This window comes from Castor canadensis, chromosome 6, assembly GCF_047511655.1.
Source record: "Castor canadensis chromosome 6, mCasCan1.hap1v2, whole genome shotgun sequence".
In the NCBI taxonomy this organism is placed as follows: Eukaryota; Metazoa; Chordata; class Mammalia; order Rodentia; family Castoridae; genus Castor; species Castor canadensis.
Window position 1 is genome coordinate 163,106,657 of NC_133391.1, and position 15,897 is coordinate 163,122,553.

Here is a 15,897-nt window from a genome sequence, read left to right on the forward strand (position 1 = left end):
TCCTTCTTGTTTGGAAGTAGCATCATTTGAAGTCATTATTGTTCTTGGAATCCACGACCTTATCGGCTAGAAGACAGGACTTCAGGGTTCCATCCACTTCTCCAGCTCAAGCACGTTTGCAAGAAGTTGGCCCGACATCTGTCCCTACTAATGGGCAAAATACCCTATTGTGTGGCAAGGAAGAGATAAAGGGGAAAACAGGGCATCTGAGATTCTTTGGGTGATCCCACATGTGGCAGCTTTTGGCTACTTGGACACCTCTCTCTCGTGCCTGTGCCAGTGTCAGGGTTTAGATGCAGAACATTATAGAAACAAATTCTAGATGTGCTCAGACCATGGCTTCTGGGCTGAAGGCTTCCCAATGTGTCCTCTAGGTGGTGGAGAAGCTGATCCGGGGCCTTGCTATGGAGGACAGCAGAAACATGTTCGCCTTGTTTGAGTACAATGGGCACATGGACAAGGCCATTGAAAGCCGAACCATCGTAGCTGACGTTTTAGCAAAGTTTGAAAAGTAAGTTCCTCCTCCCTAAAGTGCAGAAAGAGCAAGTAGATGAAATCAAGAGCAAGGCTTGTAGGTTTGCACTTCTAATCCCTGTTTGGCTTCATTGTGTATTTGAGTTACTGTTTAACTGTCCATCACTCTAGTGTGTTTCCTGATACCTAGGCAAGGCTATGTTGTCAAAGGTGATTTAATTTACCCTCTTCACTCTCTCAGCTCTTTGTTGTGCTCTTGGAATTTATTGATCATTGAAGTTGTCATTATCATAAGTTTTGAAATTAGGCAGCTAGACTTACAAGTTCTTCGAACTACCTTTTATATTACAGCATGAAATGTGTCTAGAATAGCATGCCATACAGTATTTGATCTTGGACTTACTATCTCCTAAGTAACACAGAAGAATCCTATGACCACAGTCCCTTATAAGGATATGCATATCGATTTTTATAAACATTACTATAATTTATTTGGCAGTTGGTTAAGGAAATGAAGAAATAAGCTTGCTTTCTTTCCTTTCTATGGATTCTAATTAGCTGATGCTAATTAGACTAGGGCCCTCTGAAAATCAGTGTCGACACACTTGAACGTCCTGTTTGTTTTTGAGGCAAGGCCAGGATGAAAATGTTTCAGTTAGATAAAAGTACTGAGGAATTCTGATAAGCCCCCTCTTGCTGCTCTGTTTGTTCCCCCATCCCCATGTCCACCCCCACTGTCACCTGAGCATGGACAGATGTCTTCATTCCTGGAGAGAGTTAGCCCCCTGTGGGTTACCCAAGGTCCATCTCCCCCTCTGCTCTGAGTCTCTCGTGGCTCTGTCCGTAGGCTGGCTGCCTCATCAGAAGCAGGGGACTTGCCATGGAAATTCTACTTCAAACTTTACTGCTTCCTGGACACAGACAACGTCCCAAAGGACAGTGTGGAGTTCGCATTTATGTTTGAACAGGTAAAAGGAACTCTTAGAAACAGATTCCCTTGCTGGGAAGCAGGAGAAAAACCTGCTACCATACCTTAGCTTCTAGTTCTTAGAAATATGCATGACCATAGAATTTCCAGCAAGGAGCACAAAGGCAAGTGGCTCCTTCATTCCAATGCAGAATGAAACTTCCACACATTTTGTTTAAACTTCTTTGCCGAGAACTATTCTAGTTTGAGGGAGACAGACCTTAGGAATAAAAAATATGCTGTGTGTTCAGTGATACCTGGGCTAGGGAGGAATTCACGTTTAAAGCAGCAAGGGGAAAGAGGGGATTTACACAGGATGGGCAGGGAGGTGGCGTTTGAAAGCAGTCTTACAATCACAGAGTTGTTGCCACCTCTTTCAGGCCCATGAAGCAGTAATCCACGGCCACCACCCAGCCCCTGAAGAAAACCTCCAGCTTCTCGCTGCCCTGCGGCTCCAGTACCTGCAGGGGGATTTTACGCTGCTCGCTGCAGTCCCACCTCTGGAAGAGGTTTATTCCCTGCAGAGACTCAAGTCTCGCATCAGCCAGTCGACCAAAAGCTTCACCCCTGGCGAGAGGCTGGAGAAGAGGCGGACAAGCTTCCTGGAGGGGACACTGAGGCGGAGCTTCCGCACCGGCTCTGTCCTGCGGCAGAAGATCGAGGAGGAGCAGACGCTGGACATGTGGATTAAGGAAGAGGTCTGCTCTGCTCGAGCCGGTATTATTGACAAGTGGAAGAAATTTCAGGGAATGAACCAGGAGCAGGCCATGGCCAAGTACATGGCCTTGATCAAAGAGTGGCCTGGCTATGGGTCGACGCTCTTTGACGTGGAGGTAAGAACCGGTGTCTGACCGTTACAGGCTGGCAGGTGCCACTACCCGGACCCGCCAGGTTCATACAGAGAGGCGATGGGCTGGAACACCTTGCTTTCTCACCCTTTTTGTGAGAGCTCCCCAAATTTTACCATTAATACTCCCCCACCCCCCAAAGTTTTTTCTCCTTTGTTTCTATAACATTGGGAAAGAACACGCAATTAAGCTATCCTCTATGCTTTAATAACTTTTCTACTCTTTCCTGTGGAAGCTATAGATTGAATTTTTTTGAATGCTGATTTTTTTGAAATCTGCATTTAAATTTTTATTAATTTTTTTAGAATTTATATACACAAGCTAGAAACCTTAGGTGTACACATTGAGTATACTTTATACACAATACTTGGCCCTGAAGTGTTTCAGATTTCAGAGTTTTTAAGATTTGGGGATGGTTGCCTCTCTGTAATCTGAAACTCCAAAATTCAAAATGCTCCAAAGTCTAAATCTGTTTTGAACCTCATGTCAGCACTCAAAAGGTTTCAGATTTGAGAACATTTTGGATTTAGGGTTTCCAGATTAGGGGTGCTAAACCTATACTTGCTTTTTTGCTTCATCCTCATGATGACCTGTTTGAAGGGAACAGCATCCAATGAAATAGACTTTGTATTTCATGATTGGAATTTAGCTACCAGCACCAATCCAGTGCAGATTCATACCTTTTGTTTGTTTGTTTGTTTGTTTATAAACCATTGAGTGAAAGGAAATCTTAACTTAGGTCTAGAGGGAGTGTTTGGCAGACTGTGTCCTGCACATGAAATCCTGCCACCTCCTTTTTTATAAATAAAGTTTTATTGGAACACAGTCACTTTCCTTCCTTTATGTATTTTCCTTGGCTGTTTTCATGCAGAAACAGTAGGCTTGAGTCATCGTGGTACAGCCACGTGGCCTGTGAAGTCTTAAACCATTTCCTCCATCTCCCTGAACAGACAAGTCTAGATAAGCTTTCAGTTTTCTGATAATCACATGCTATCTGATGACTTTAAATTAAAGCTCTCTGGGCTGGGATGTAGCTCGGTGGTACAGCGCTTGCCTAGCATGCGTGAGGCCCTGGGTTCGATCCCAGCACCAAAAAAGAAAAGACAAAAAAAAAAAACCTCTCCCCTAAATTAAAGCTCTCTAAAAATCTAAATATTGGTTGCATTTTCTAAGTTCTCTTAATTGCATCTTCTTGAATGTTGTTTTGGTGTTTGTTGGTTGGTTCAGTTATGTTTGTTTCAAAGCATAAATTAAGCACTTTGAACCAATGTCTCTCTTTCTCTCTTTTCTTTGGTATCCCTAATTTATATCCCCCTTATTTGTTCAGATCAGCCCTGTGTTGTTATTCCCCTCACACAGTCTCTTACTTTCTTCCATCTGTGTGAGAAAGTCTGTAGTGTGACCAGTAAAATGCTCGTTTACTCTAAACATACACCAGGTCATTGCTATTTTTTGTGAAAAGGAGCCTAAGTGCCCAGCATAGCGGGATGGGGAGGATTTTCCTCTGTGATCCTAGATTTTGTATCTGAATAATAACCATCCCAAAGAAGATTGGAGGCAGGGCTAGAGTTGACAGAGCAGCCCTGCCTGGCTCAGGCTTTCTGGGTGGCTGGAGACCTTTGTCAAGTTCCTTGGCCAGTCCATGTGTTATCAGGCTTCATCCATGCAGCTAATTTAGAGGAGTATCTAATTGAGATGTGGAGAGTCAAAGCAACATGTTAGGCTCTACCGATTTGATTTCCCCAAATTCATGAGATTGATTACCCAGCCAGGAATCAATCAAAATGGCCAAAGACCGAGCGTTTCTCCTATTTCATTACCCCCAAGTGTATCTGCACATTGCATGCGGTCAGCACTCCACACTGAACCCTTGCTCAAGGTCTGTCTTACGGCTTCTAGATGTCATGTTTCTAACTACTTTATGATTAAATCCTCACCCTGACTCTCTTTTCCACCAGTGCAAGGAAGGCGGCTTCCCCCAGGAGCTCTGGCTGGGCGTCAGCGCAGACGCAGTGTCTGTCTACAAGCGTGGGGAGGGGAAGCCTCTAGAAGTGTTCCAGTATGAACACATCCTCTCTTTTGGGGCTCCCCTGGCCAACACATACAAGATCGTGGTTGATGAGCGCGAGCTGTTATTTGAAACCAGTGAGGTAAGAGGTAGAGCAGACCCTCTGCTCACTCATGGCCTTGACAATGGGAAGAGCAATACCCCATTTCCTGACACCTTTGACCTCTCTGTGTGTCCTGTTGAAAACTTAGTATAGCAGTCCTTTCCCCTACTGCAGATCCTCAAAAGCCAAAATCAGATAACACCAAATTTCTCCTGTATATTTTTACAACAGAAAAATTTGGTTCTGTTTTATCAGGGAGTCTTGCCCCTGGAGGAAAGGAAGTAAAAAGGAAATGACATAGATGTCATGAAAAAAGTTTGGCAGTAAAACCTTGTGAAATTAGACGATTATGGCAGAGAATTGTATCAGAAAGACTTCACTGGTGACAACCACAGAGCAGGAGGAAGCTGAGGGATGTGACCATCTGGGTATAGCTAAGTCTGGATCACAAAGTCACATGCAAAAAAAGCCTCTATATCTGAGTGCTACTAACTCCAAACTTTGACATATATAATAATACAAAAAGCCAGTGAGGTCCCCACAGAGAGGTCCTGTCAAGTAAGGGTGGTAAACAGGATGGATAGAATGGTGCCCTTGACCTAATAGAGAGGTGAAGAGAGGGTGCTTGAGGTTCTGGGAGGCCAGGGGTGAGATACAGCGGGTTGACCATACTAACGGGGAAGTGTGCAGTGGTAGGCAAAGGGCTGAGGGTCCTTGAGTGGAGGGCCTCAGTGTCAGGCTGATGGTGCTTGAGGGTGCAGCAGTGTTTTACAGATAGTGGTCTGGAGAGAATTGGAGAGAGCAGGGAAGCAGAAGCCTGTTAGGATGACTTTGCAAGGCCCAGGCCAGCTGTGAGGAGGGATGGGCCAAAGAAACTGCAAGGTGGTGGCATCATCAGAAGGCACCAGCAAGAGGTCATAGCTGGAGGAAATGTCTGGTATGGAACAGAAGCAGGCCAAACGCTGGGGAACTGGCCACAGCTCTCTCCTTGCCCCTGAGGCCTTGGTTCTGTTTCTTCAGTTGTTCCCAAAGGATGGACCAGAATAGATGCGCCAGGCTTGCAGGGGCTCACGTGGCCTTTTCATTTCACGTTTATTTCCAGTGAGGATAGTAATCCCAGCCCTGCTGATACCCAGTGACTTTATCATGGCAGTAGTGTTACAGTGTTGAGCAGTAGTGCAAAATTTAACAATGTACATCAGGCAGAACCATTTTTTTATATGCATGAACCACCAGGTGGTGCACATCATGTTTGGAAAAGCTGTGGTTCTCCTTTTCCCCAGTGGGAATAGGCTTTTGCATGAACAATGGACGGAGATTACCTGGTTGTTAGTTGGGCTCTTTAATCTGGTGGAGACTTGTGACTGCATGACTGTTCTGCACCCTCTCCCTATCAGGTGGTAGATGTGGCCAAGCTCATGAAAGCCTACATCAGCATGATCGTGAAGAAGCGCTACAGCACCACACGTTCAGTGAGCAGCCAGGGCAGCTCCAGGTGAAGACCAGTGAACCCACGTGATTTTGATACCTGACCGCGCTACCCTCCGACCTAGGCCAGCTCCAGCATTCTGATCCAACCCAAGGCAGAGCTGCCCAGGCTTTCTGGAAGCCCTTCATCAGAGGGAAGAGTTTCTGGGGGTCCTTTCACTCTATCAACTTCAATGATCATGTATTAGCTGTCAACCTTAACAGTCTGCACAATTTCCAAAGCTTTACTACTCTTAGATGACATATGCCTTAAAAAAGAAAGAGAGGAGAAAAAAACCATGCTGCCACCAAAGCAGCCAGAAGTGCCTTAACTTGTAGAACCAACCCTAATGGACCTTAACTGTGCTACTGAAGGGAAGCGCTTCCCTCTTTTGGGGGGAGACTTTGCAGAGCTTGGAAGCGGGGTGTCTATCCATCAATTATGCACTAACCTCCCAGCCTGATTCCCTGAAAATGAGGGAAGGTGAGGGAGTGGGGAGGGGAGACAAGAGTGGAAGGAGACAGTCTGTGTTAGTTGGAGCGCTGCTGGCAGCCTTCCTCGTGGATGTGTATTAACTTTTTGCTTTGTTTCATCTTTTAAGTGTGTATGCTTGCCCGTGCATGCATGTGTTCATAAACTCAACACTTTAATCATTGTTTCATGAGCATTAAACACAAAGGGAAAAGGATGTGCAATGGTGTAAACAGTCTGTCTGTATATTTTAATAGTTTCAGAGTTATAGTCATCAGTCCATACTTTATAAGGTGGAGTTCCAGAATTCTGGAGTTTCCTGTCTTTGCTGTATTTCATAAAAAACAGGTTTTTGACTCAGTTTTGTTTTACATGTAGCAAAGTCTGCAATCTGTGTCTGCTGTATTACAAACAGATCTGCAGCCTACAAGATAAGTGTATTTATAAACCACTCTTAACTGCTGGCTTCAGTGCTGTTTTTAGAACAATATGAAGTCATTTTGGAGTCTTGCGTTTCTAAGAGTTAATTTTTTTTTTTCTTTAAATGTTAGCTTGTATCACTCTGGATAGATTGCAGATATAACCATGTTGAATATGGGGGAAAGCTGCTGCATTCCTGAAAGGTGTAACACGTGAGCCAATGCTTAAAACACCCTGACATTAAATGCTGAGACTTTAATAAAATATACATGTATTTTGTCCCAACTTTATAATGGTGGTCTGAATAAGGCAATCAACAATTTTTGTTTGACCAGAAGAAAAATAATCTGGACTTGGACCTTTATTTTTATATGGAAGTTATAAAGAGTTGGACCAACTAAGTCCATTCACAAAGAAAAATTAAATTTGCCTTATCCCTTTATGGACAACTATGTGAAAGTGCTGTTTGTTGGCTCACAGAAAGTCTGACAATAAAAGATACTAGCTAAGGTGCTGTGTGTTGCTTTATCAGGATAGCTATAAATAATTTTGTGAAGGGCTTACTTGTTTTGGTTTTTTGGTGTTAATTGCTTTTGGTTTCAGTGTCTAAGCTTTGTGTTTCCTGTACAGTCTTCCCTCAGTACCCTCAGAGAACTAGTTCCCACAGATACCACAGCCTGCAGATGTGCAAGTCCCTTACACAGAATGGCATCATATTTGCATATAACCTACAAACATCCTCTCATGTGCTGTAAATCATGTCTACATGACTTCAATTTGCAATACAGTGTAAATAGTTGTTCTGGATTATTTAGGGTGACTTAACAATCCAGACTTGAAAAAAGTTTACATGTTCAGTACAGGTGCCATTTTTTTATTTACTGATTTGTGGTTGGGGTGATCCATGGCTACAGAACTCCCAGAAACCAACTCTCAGGAGAGAGCTTGCCCACCAGCCTAAAAACAAAGACATAACCATCTCCATGCTACATTATTTTACACACTGCATGTTACTCAAAGAAAGCAGAGGAGGTGAGAGGCCGGCAAATGAAATCACACAAATCTGAGGACTTGTGTCTATGTTAGTCAGTGTCCTATTGCCTCTCCAAAATATGCCTGACCATGAAACCATGATCCAGGAGTCCTCCTCTGCTGCTCGCTGTGCAGGAGAGCACAGGTAAGTGATTTGGTCCTGATGTGCCCTGCCCTGAAACCAGGTGCAGCTGAGAACCTGTGGCCGGGAGGGACAGAAAGGAAGCAAGCAAAGAAGACTCCTTATTTGCATTTTAGGAGAGTTTGGCAGAAGTGCCCTGTCCACTGCTCACCACTCAGGATTCCCTCTGTGACTATGACCCACAGGCAGCACTTCAGACCCAGACAATCTAGTTGTCTTTTTATGTTTTAAGTTTGAACTATTTTGGAAGAAAATACACAGGCGATTTAAAAATGTTCAAATACTAAAAGTAAAAAGTGACTTTTCCTCCCAGCCACAGCCCCCTAATTACCCAATTTTCCTTCCCCAGAAGCAGCTTTTTTCTTTCTTTTTTTGTAACCGTTTTCTTGAGTATTCTTCCAGAAAGACTTTAAACTATCCAAGAATATACTCACTCACATATATGTCCTCTGCCCCCGTTCTTTTATATGTATATATAAATTCTTTTGTACCTTGCTTACTTATAAAACTACATCCAACCAGCATATTTACAGCTGTCTCATGAAAGCGTAATGCGTCATGATAGAGATGCTGAAAAAATACTGGAGCTGCGTTGTGGGGAGTGGATTGTGAGAAGCCTATGAAAACATGACATAAGCACAGTTGTGCTCAATGACCTACAGGCTGAATTTGGCATGGCCTCAGCCACAGAAGAGAGCAAGAAGGCAAAATGCAGCACAGCTGCTTTTCCTATGTTGTTTACATTGAGAGAAGTAGAGAGCAGGTTTCTCTTGTTATAATGTTACGCCCCTCCCTGAGAACTGTTGCTCCAAAAAACAGGAGGGTTTTTTGATGGGGGATTGATGAAGGGTTTTTTTGATGGGTTCTTGATGGGGAGTTTTGATTGGCTGCTGCTGAGTGCTGGCTGTTGTGTGTTTCCACCAGAGCAGCTTTCTGCACTGAGAACTTTATACATAGGCTTTTGAAAAGCTAAGCTAAAGAGAACATGGGACAGTGCAAGTCTAAGGACCCAGACTTTAAGAGTTATGCTAATGCAGTTTTTAGAGGTGGCTGCTGTTATTTGTCTGCAAGTCTGAGCACTGTAGTCCGAGGAAACAGTAAAGAATAGAAAAGAAGCAAGTTTTTTTTTTTTTTCATTTTTCTTTTATTATTCATATGTGCATACAAGGCTTGGTTCATTTCTCCCCCCTGCCCCCACCCACTCCCTTACCACCCACTCCACCCCCTCCCGCTCCCACCCCTCAATACCCAGCAGAAACTATTTTGCCCTTATCTCTAATTTTGTTGTAGAGAGAGTATAAGCAATAATAGGAAGGAACAAGGGGTTTTGCTGGTTGAGATAAGGATAGCTATACAGGGCATTGACTCACATTGATTTCCTGTGCGTGGGTGTTACCTTCTAGGTTAATTCTTTTTGATCTAACCTTTTCTCTAGTTCCTGGTCCCCTTTTCCTATTGGCCTCAGTTGCTTTAAGGTATCTGCTTTAGTTTCTCTGCATTAAGGGCAACAAATGCTAGCTAGTTTTTTAGGTGTCTTACCTATCCTCACCCCTCCCTTGTGTGCTCTCGCTTTTATCATGTGCTCATAGTCCAATCCCCTTGTTGTGTTTGCCCTTGATCTAATGTCCACATATGAGGGAGAACATGCGATTTTTGGTCTTTTGAGCCAGGCTAACCTCACTCAGAATGATGTTCTCCAATTCCATCCATTTACCAGCGAATGATAACATTTCGTTCTTCTTCATGGCTGCATAAAATTCCATTGTGTATAGATACCACATTTTCTTAATCCATTCATCAGTGCTGGGGCATCTTGGCTGTTTCCATAACTTGGCTATTGTGAATAGTGCCGCAATAAACATGGGTGTGCAGGTGCCTCTGGAGTAACAGTCTTTTGGGTATATCCCCAAGACTGGTATTGCTGGATCAAATGGTAGATCGATGTCCAGCTTTTTAAGTAGCCTCCAACTAGTACAACTAGTGGTTGTACTAGTCTACATTCCCACCAACAGTGTAAGAGGGTTCCTTTTTCCCCGCATCCTCGCCAACACCTGTTGTTGGTGGTGTTGCTGATGATGGCTATTCTAACAGGGGTGAGGTGGAATCTTAGTGTGGTTTTAATTTGCATTTCCTTTATTGCTAGAGATGGTGAGCATTTTTTCATGTGTTTTCTGGCCATTTGAATTTCTTTTGAGAAAGTTCTGTTTAGTTCACATGCCCATTTCTTTATTGGTTCATTAGTTTTGGGAGAATTTAGTTTTTTAAGTTCCCTGTATATTCTGGTTATCAGTCCTTTGTCTGATGTATAATTGGCAAATATTTTCTCCCACTCTGTGGGTGTTCTTTTCAGTTTAGAGACCATTTCTTTTGATGAACAGAAGCTTTTTAGTTTTATGAGGTCCCATTTATCTATGCTATATCTTAGTTGCTGTGCTGCTGGGGTTTCATTGAGAAAGTTCTTACCTATACCTACTAACTCCAGAGTATTTCCTACTCTTTCTTGTATCAACTTAAGAGTTTGGGGTCTGATATTAAGCTCCTTGATCCATTTTGAGTTAATCTTGGTATAGGGTGATATACATGGATCTAGTTTCAGTTTTTTGCAGACTGCTAACCAGTTTTCCCAGCAGTTTTTGTTGAAGAGGCTGCTATTTCTCCATCGTATATTTTTAGCTCCTTTGTCAAAGATAAGTTGCTCATAGTTGTGTGGCTTCATATCTGGATCCTCTATTCTGTTCCACTGGTCTTCATGTCTGTTTTTGTGCCAGTACCATGCTGTTTTTATTGTTATTGCTTTGTAATATAGTTTGAAGTCAGGTATTGTGATACCTCCTGCATTGTTCTTTTGACTGAGTATTGCCTTGGCTATTCATGGCCTCTTGTGTTTCCATATAAATTTCACAGTAGATTTTTCAATCTCTTTAATGAATGTCATTGGAATTTTGATGGGAATTGCATTAAACATGTAGATTACTTTGGGGAGTATCGACATTTTTACTATGTTGATTCTACCAATCCATGAGCATGGGAGATCTCTCCACTTTCTATAGTCTTCCTCAATCTCTTTCTTCAGAAGTGTATAGTTTTCCTTGTAGAGGTCTTTCACATCTTTTGTTAGGTTTACACCTAGGTATTTGATTTTTTTGGAGGCTATTGTAAATGGAATTGTTTTCACACATTCTTTTTCAGTTTGCTCATTGTTAGTGTATAGAAATGCTAATGATTTTTCTATGTTGATTTTATATCCTGCTACCTTGCTGTAGCTATTGATGATGTCTAGAAGCTTCTGAGTAGAGTTTTTTGGGTCTTTAAGGTATAGAATCATGTCGTCTGCAAATAGGGATATTTTGACAGTAAGAAGCAAGTTTTTAAAGAAAGACTTTAGAAGTATGGTTTTAAAGATAGAGAAAAGCAGAATAAAGAGAAGAGAAGTAAAAGACGAGTTACTAGAGAAAAGAAACGAGGCTGTTGTGCGTCTCCATCTGAGCGCCCATCACACCCGGCCCCAACTTTATGCATGTCTATCTTCTATCATTTGTCCTTTCTGCATCTCCAATCACCCCCCAGTTAAGTTCAGGAGAACAGGAGTGTGAGAAAGTTCACTCCACTATGTTTTAAGTTTGACATTGCCATCTTCAAAGTATGTAATCCTTTAGGTCAGGCATCAGTGAAGCCAAATCTCATCTGCCTGCTTTTGTAAGTAAAGTTTTATCAGAACAGTTCTGTTCCTATTTGCGCATCATCTGTGGGTGTGTTTGTACTGCACCAATAGAGTTGAGTGACTGCAACAGAGACTTCCTACAATCCTGAAAATATTTACTCTTTGTCTCTGTATAGAATTTGCTGACTTCTGTTTTAGGTAATGATGGAATTATGCTTGCTTTACAACCTAATTGCCAGCTGTGCTTAGGATTCTGATTCTATGTGTTATATAAGGAGGATAGTCTCAGTTTTGAGATTGTTGCCTTAAGATTTCTTGTCTGGTATTTTGAATGAATCTCCTCCCCTCTGCATTGCCTTGGCAGCACACACTGGCTTGGCATCACCTCTCATTTCTACTTGGTCAGCCAATAGACTGACTTGAGGAGGTCTATCTCCTCCACCTGCCTCAAGAAATCCAGTCTCGGTCTACCTGGCACAGTTTAGGGGCTCAACTTAGCCATAAATAGTGAACAAATCACAGCTATTTCAGCAAGTGTGTTATGAAGATTAGACAAATACCCATGAATGCTAAATCACCACACAGGCTGCACGGCAAGATTCAGGAAGTGGTGTTCCAGATGCCCAGGCAGATGGAGCACTGGGACTGGGATGGGCAGTGGAGGACCTTGACTGGGCCTGCAAGGTGGCAGGACTAGGATGGTGGAGAGAGAAATTCCTGCTGGAGGGCCCTGAAGAAGCTCAGCATAGGTGTGGAGTGGAGATGGACATGGTGCAGGTATCCATGCAAAGGTGAGAGGCTGGGATGGGAGCTCCAAAATGATATCTTCCTTGGTCTTCTTGCTTCACCCTTGCCTCACCTCCACTGTTCTTCACACACCGGGTATCCAGAGGGATCTTTGTAGAACACAAATTCAAATAGATCCCCCTCCTTCTCAAAACTCCCAGAACTTTCTGTAGTAACAAAATGTAAATATTCCTGTAAAGCCTGGTGTTTAGTGTCCCCACTTGCCTCTGCATCCTCTCAAACCACCATATTTCTCACTCGTACTTGGCTCAGCAACACTTCCCTGTGGGTTGTGCTTTCCTTTAGGCCCCATTTTATCAGTTCCCAAGTTAGAGAATAGTGGTGCCCTGCAGTGGCAAAGGTGACTGATGTTTCCTGGTGACACCCAGTGTCTGTTTCAGAAGACGAGAGCCTACTTCTTAAGTGATGTGCTGGTAAATGTTTATCAACTGGCTCCCAGGAGAAAAGTTCTGCTCTATAGTGTATGTTGTGTAAATATTACTCCCACACACCTATGGCTGACTTCCAGCTCCAATGTAGAATCACTGAATGTGGCATTGGGATGAGATGAACACAGTCAACTCTTTCAAACTGCTCAGAGCCAAGTCTGGTACACCACCAAGAAGACATGTAAAGGAGATGTCCTTTATTTTGCTTTTTAATGGCACTTGTGCAAAAGGATGCCTCTGAATAACTGGGGCAGAGGGAGGGAGGGGAGTGGTAACTTAACGTGGGAAGATATCAAAGTGTTAGAATCTGTTCCCATCCTTAGTCTTCCCAGGGGTTTCTCTTTTCTCTTTCAAGTAATAACAGGATACAATTGATAAACAGGGTTTACCACCCCTGCGGCACACTGACATTTGCTTGGTGGGAACCAGTTGCTAGATTAGAGTTCTCATCATTCTCATTTGATATACCAGAAAAGAAAACTAATAATGCCTATAAATCTGGTTCTCTGTAAATTCACTGTGTGACTTGCACTGAGGAAATTTAATAGGCCTTTCGATTGGAGATAGAACTCTAGGATCAACACCAAGCATAACATAATTAACTTTAATAAAAGTGCTTAGTAATATATGACATTTGGATTTAAGGAAGCAGCAACACTACTTCAGTTGGATTTGTAAAGGAAACAACTGTATTAGGTTGCTTAGAGTAACATATAAATATATGAGGCCATAGACAGTTGTGGCAGCAGGGGTGTGGGGGCCATCTGCGTATGTGTGGAAAGGATCCAGAAAGGAAGAGGGCAGAGAGGAAAGTTTTAAAAGGAGGAGAGCATTCAAAAAAAACAAAATGCAGATTTGTGACTGCGCATGAGTGCAGGAGCACTGGAACAGATGAAGAAAGCTGGCAAATATGGAGAGAATGTGGGTTTCTCCAGGGTTTGCTTTTATTTTGTTTTTATGGTGTGGGGGATCACATGTTTTCATGTTCTGTATCACTGAACTACATCCAAAGCCCCTGGAGGGTTTTGTTTGTGTTTTGGTCATACTGGGGTTTGAGCTCTGGGCTTTATACTTGCCAGTCAAGAGCTCTACCTCTTGAACCACACTTTGAGCCAGTCCTTTTTGCTTTAGGTTATTTTTCAGATAGGGCCTCATTTTTTGCCCAGGGCTGGCCACAAACCACATTTCTCCTATCTGTTGCTTTCTTGATGACAAGGTGTGTGCCACCATGACTGGCTTTTGTTGAGATGGTAGTCTCAATTATGATCCTCCCAATTTCCACCTCCCAAGTAGCAATCCTTGGTTTTTTGAAATAGGGTCTTGCTATGTAGCCCAAGCTGGGCTCAAAATCACAATCCTCTTGCCTCAGCCTCCTGAGCACTGGGATTATAGGAGTAAGCCACCATTCCTGACTGGAAAAGTAATTCCTCCTTACACAGTTTCTTTCTGTGTCTTTGATCACCTCCCCTGGCCCCGTGTAGTCAAGGCTTCAGTTCCTGTTTGCTCAGCACATATGTTGGAGACTCAGTGCCAAGTACACTACCATTGTCACCTCACTTTGTCCTCAAGTAACCACAATGCCACTTGTAGCAAGTCTTATTTTACAATGAAGATATTGGGATGTAAAAAGTAATTTATTTAACTTGCTGTGGTAGTTAGCTTTGCTGTGTAACAAGGCAAAGTTCAGTGGCTATGATACTCATTTATTTAGTGAGTATATAGATTGTCCATTTGATCTGGATCACCTGGGCAGCCTTTCCCAGCAGAGCTTGCTCATGGCTCTCCAGTTCAACTCCAAAATCACCTTAGGAGATCTTGCCATGGCTTTCTCATGTTTGAGGCCTCAGATGAGATGGTTGAGCTCTGCCTCATGTGGTCTTTCATCCACCCGTCGGCTGACCTTGGCTAGTTCAACATGGCATTTGGCAAGGCCTCAAGAATACTAACTAGGACAGGCAAGGCCTCTTGAGACTTAGATTCAAAACTGGCACATTATTAGTTCCTCCAACTTCTATTGATCAAAGTAAAACACGGTGCCAGATGGTAATCAAGAGGTATAGAAACAGACTGCCTAACTTGCTAGAAATTGCCATAAAGTCATTTGAAAAGAGGATGGAGAATTTTGTACAGTTTTGTAATCTACCTACACTTGCTGGAAAGCATAGTACTACAGTGGACAGAATTCAGATCCTGACTGAAATCTTCATCTTCATCACAAACTATACTAAATCAAAGCATTGTCTCCATTTTTTCATTGGCATCCTTATGTGGACACACACATTCTATATGGCATAATGTCTCCATCTTCTAACTAGACACATACTTCTTATATAACCACCATATTGCTCCCTTTCCCAAGTATCTGTTCATAATCTTACCTTGCTGGAAACTACCTTTTTCCCTGCTCATATGCTCTTCATGCATGACAACATGGTTCATGCTTCATTTCTTCTCACAAAGCTACCTGTGACCCAGACTATTGGCCAGCCATCCCCTGGTAAATCTGCCATTCATTCAGTTTACCTTCTAGTAACAGAATTGCCCTGACTCTACCTTGCCATAGGTGCTTAGCTGCAGAACACATTTCCCAGGCTCACTTGCAGCTTAGTGTGTGTGCTAATTTTAAAACATGTTGCAAGTTCTTGATAGTTTTCCCATAAAAAAGATGAAGTCTAGTTCTCATGAATATGTGCTAGCCATAGGGATTCACTTTTAATGGATAGAAGGTAGTGGGAGTGATACAGCATGACACAAGCCTAGGTTACAAAAAGAGACACATCTCTACTTTCTCCTTCTCTTGGGTCGCCATGCTCTGAGCTGACATGTAAGAAGTTGATTGAAGCTGAATGCTGAAGATGCATACTACAGACTACTTTGTAAGGGGGACACATCAAGATAAGATGACTAAAATACCCACGTGTGCCATCGCTCACCTGCTTGTCTTCCCAACCTCAACTGTGAAACACCTCAGGGAGTCTTCAGATTATTCTAGACCCTAGCTTTAAGACACCCTGGCAAACAAAAATGAGCTCTCCTTGCAGTTTCATGAGCAAATAAAACAACCAGTA

At 42.8% G+C, this 15,897-nt stretch overlaps 1 protein-coding gene across 8 annotated transcripts in view; it reads left to right on the plus strand.

The window, feature by feature from the left end:
* Myo10 (myosin X) overlaps nucleotides 1-7,268 on the plus strand; it is a 197,615-nt gene extending 190,347 nt beyond the window's left edge. For all 8 annotated transcript variants that reach the window (XM_020179611.2, XM_074077703.1, XM_074077705.1 and 5 more), the window contains 5 exons: nucleotides 375-511; nucleotides 1,322-1,442; nucleotides 1,822-2,274; nucleotides 4,248-4,439; nucleotides 5,798-7,268. In XM_020179611.2, coding sequence (XP_020035200.1) covers nucleotides 375-511; nucleotides 1,322-1,442; nucleotides 1,822-2,274; nucleotides 4,248-4,439; nucleotides 5,798-5,899 — 1,005 coding nt within the window. In that variant the 3' untranslated portion in view covers nucleotides 5,900-7,268. The remainder of the gene's footprint in view (nucleotides 1-374; nucleotides 512-1,321; nucleotides 1,443-1,821; nucleotides 2,275-4,247; nucleotides 4,440-5,797) is intronic.
* The last annotated feature ends 8,629 nt before the right edge of the window (nucleotides 7,269-15,897 follow it).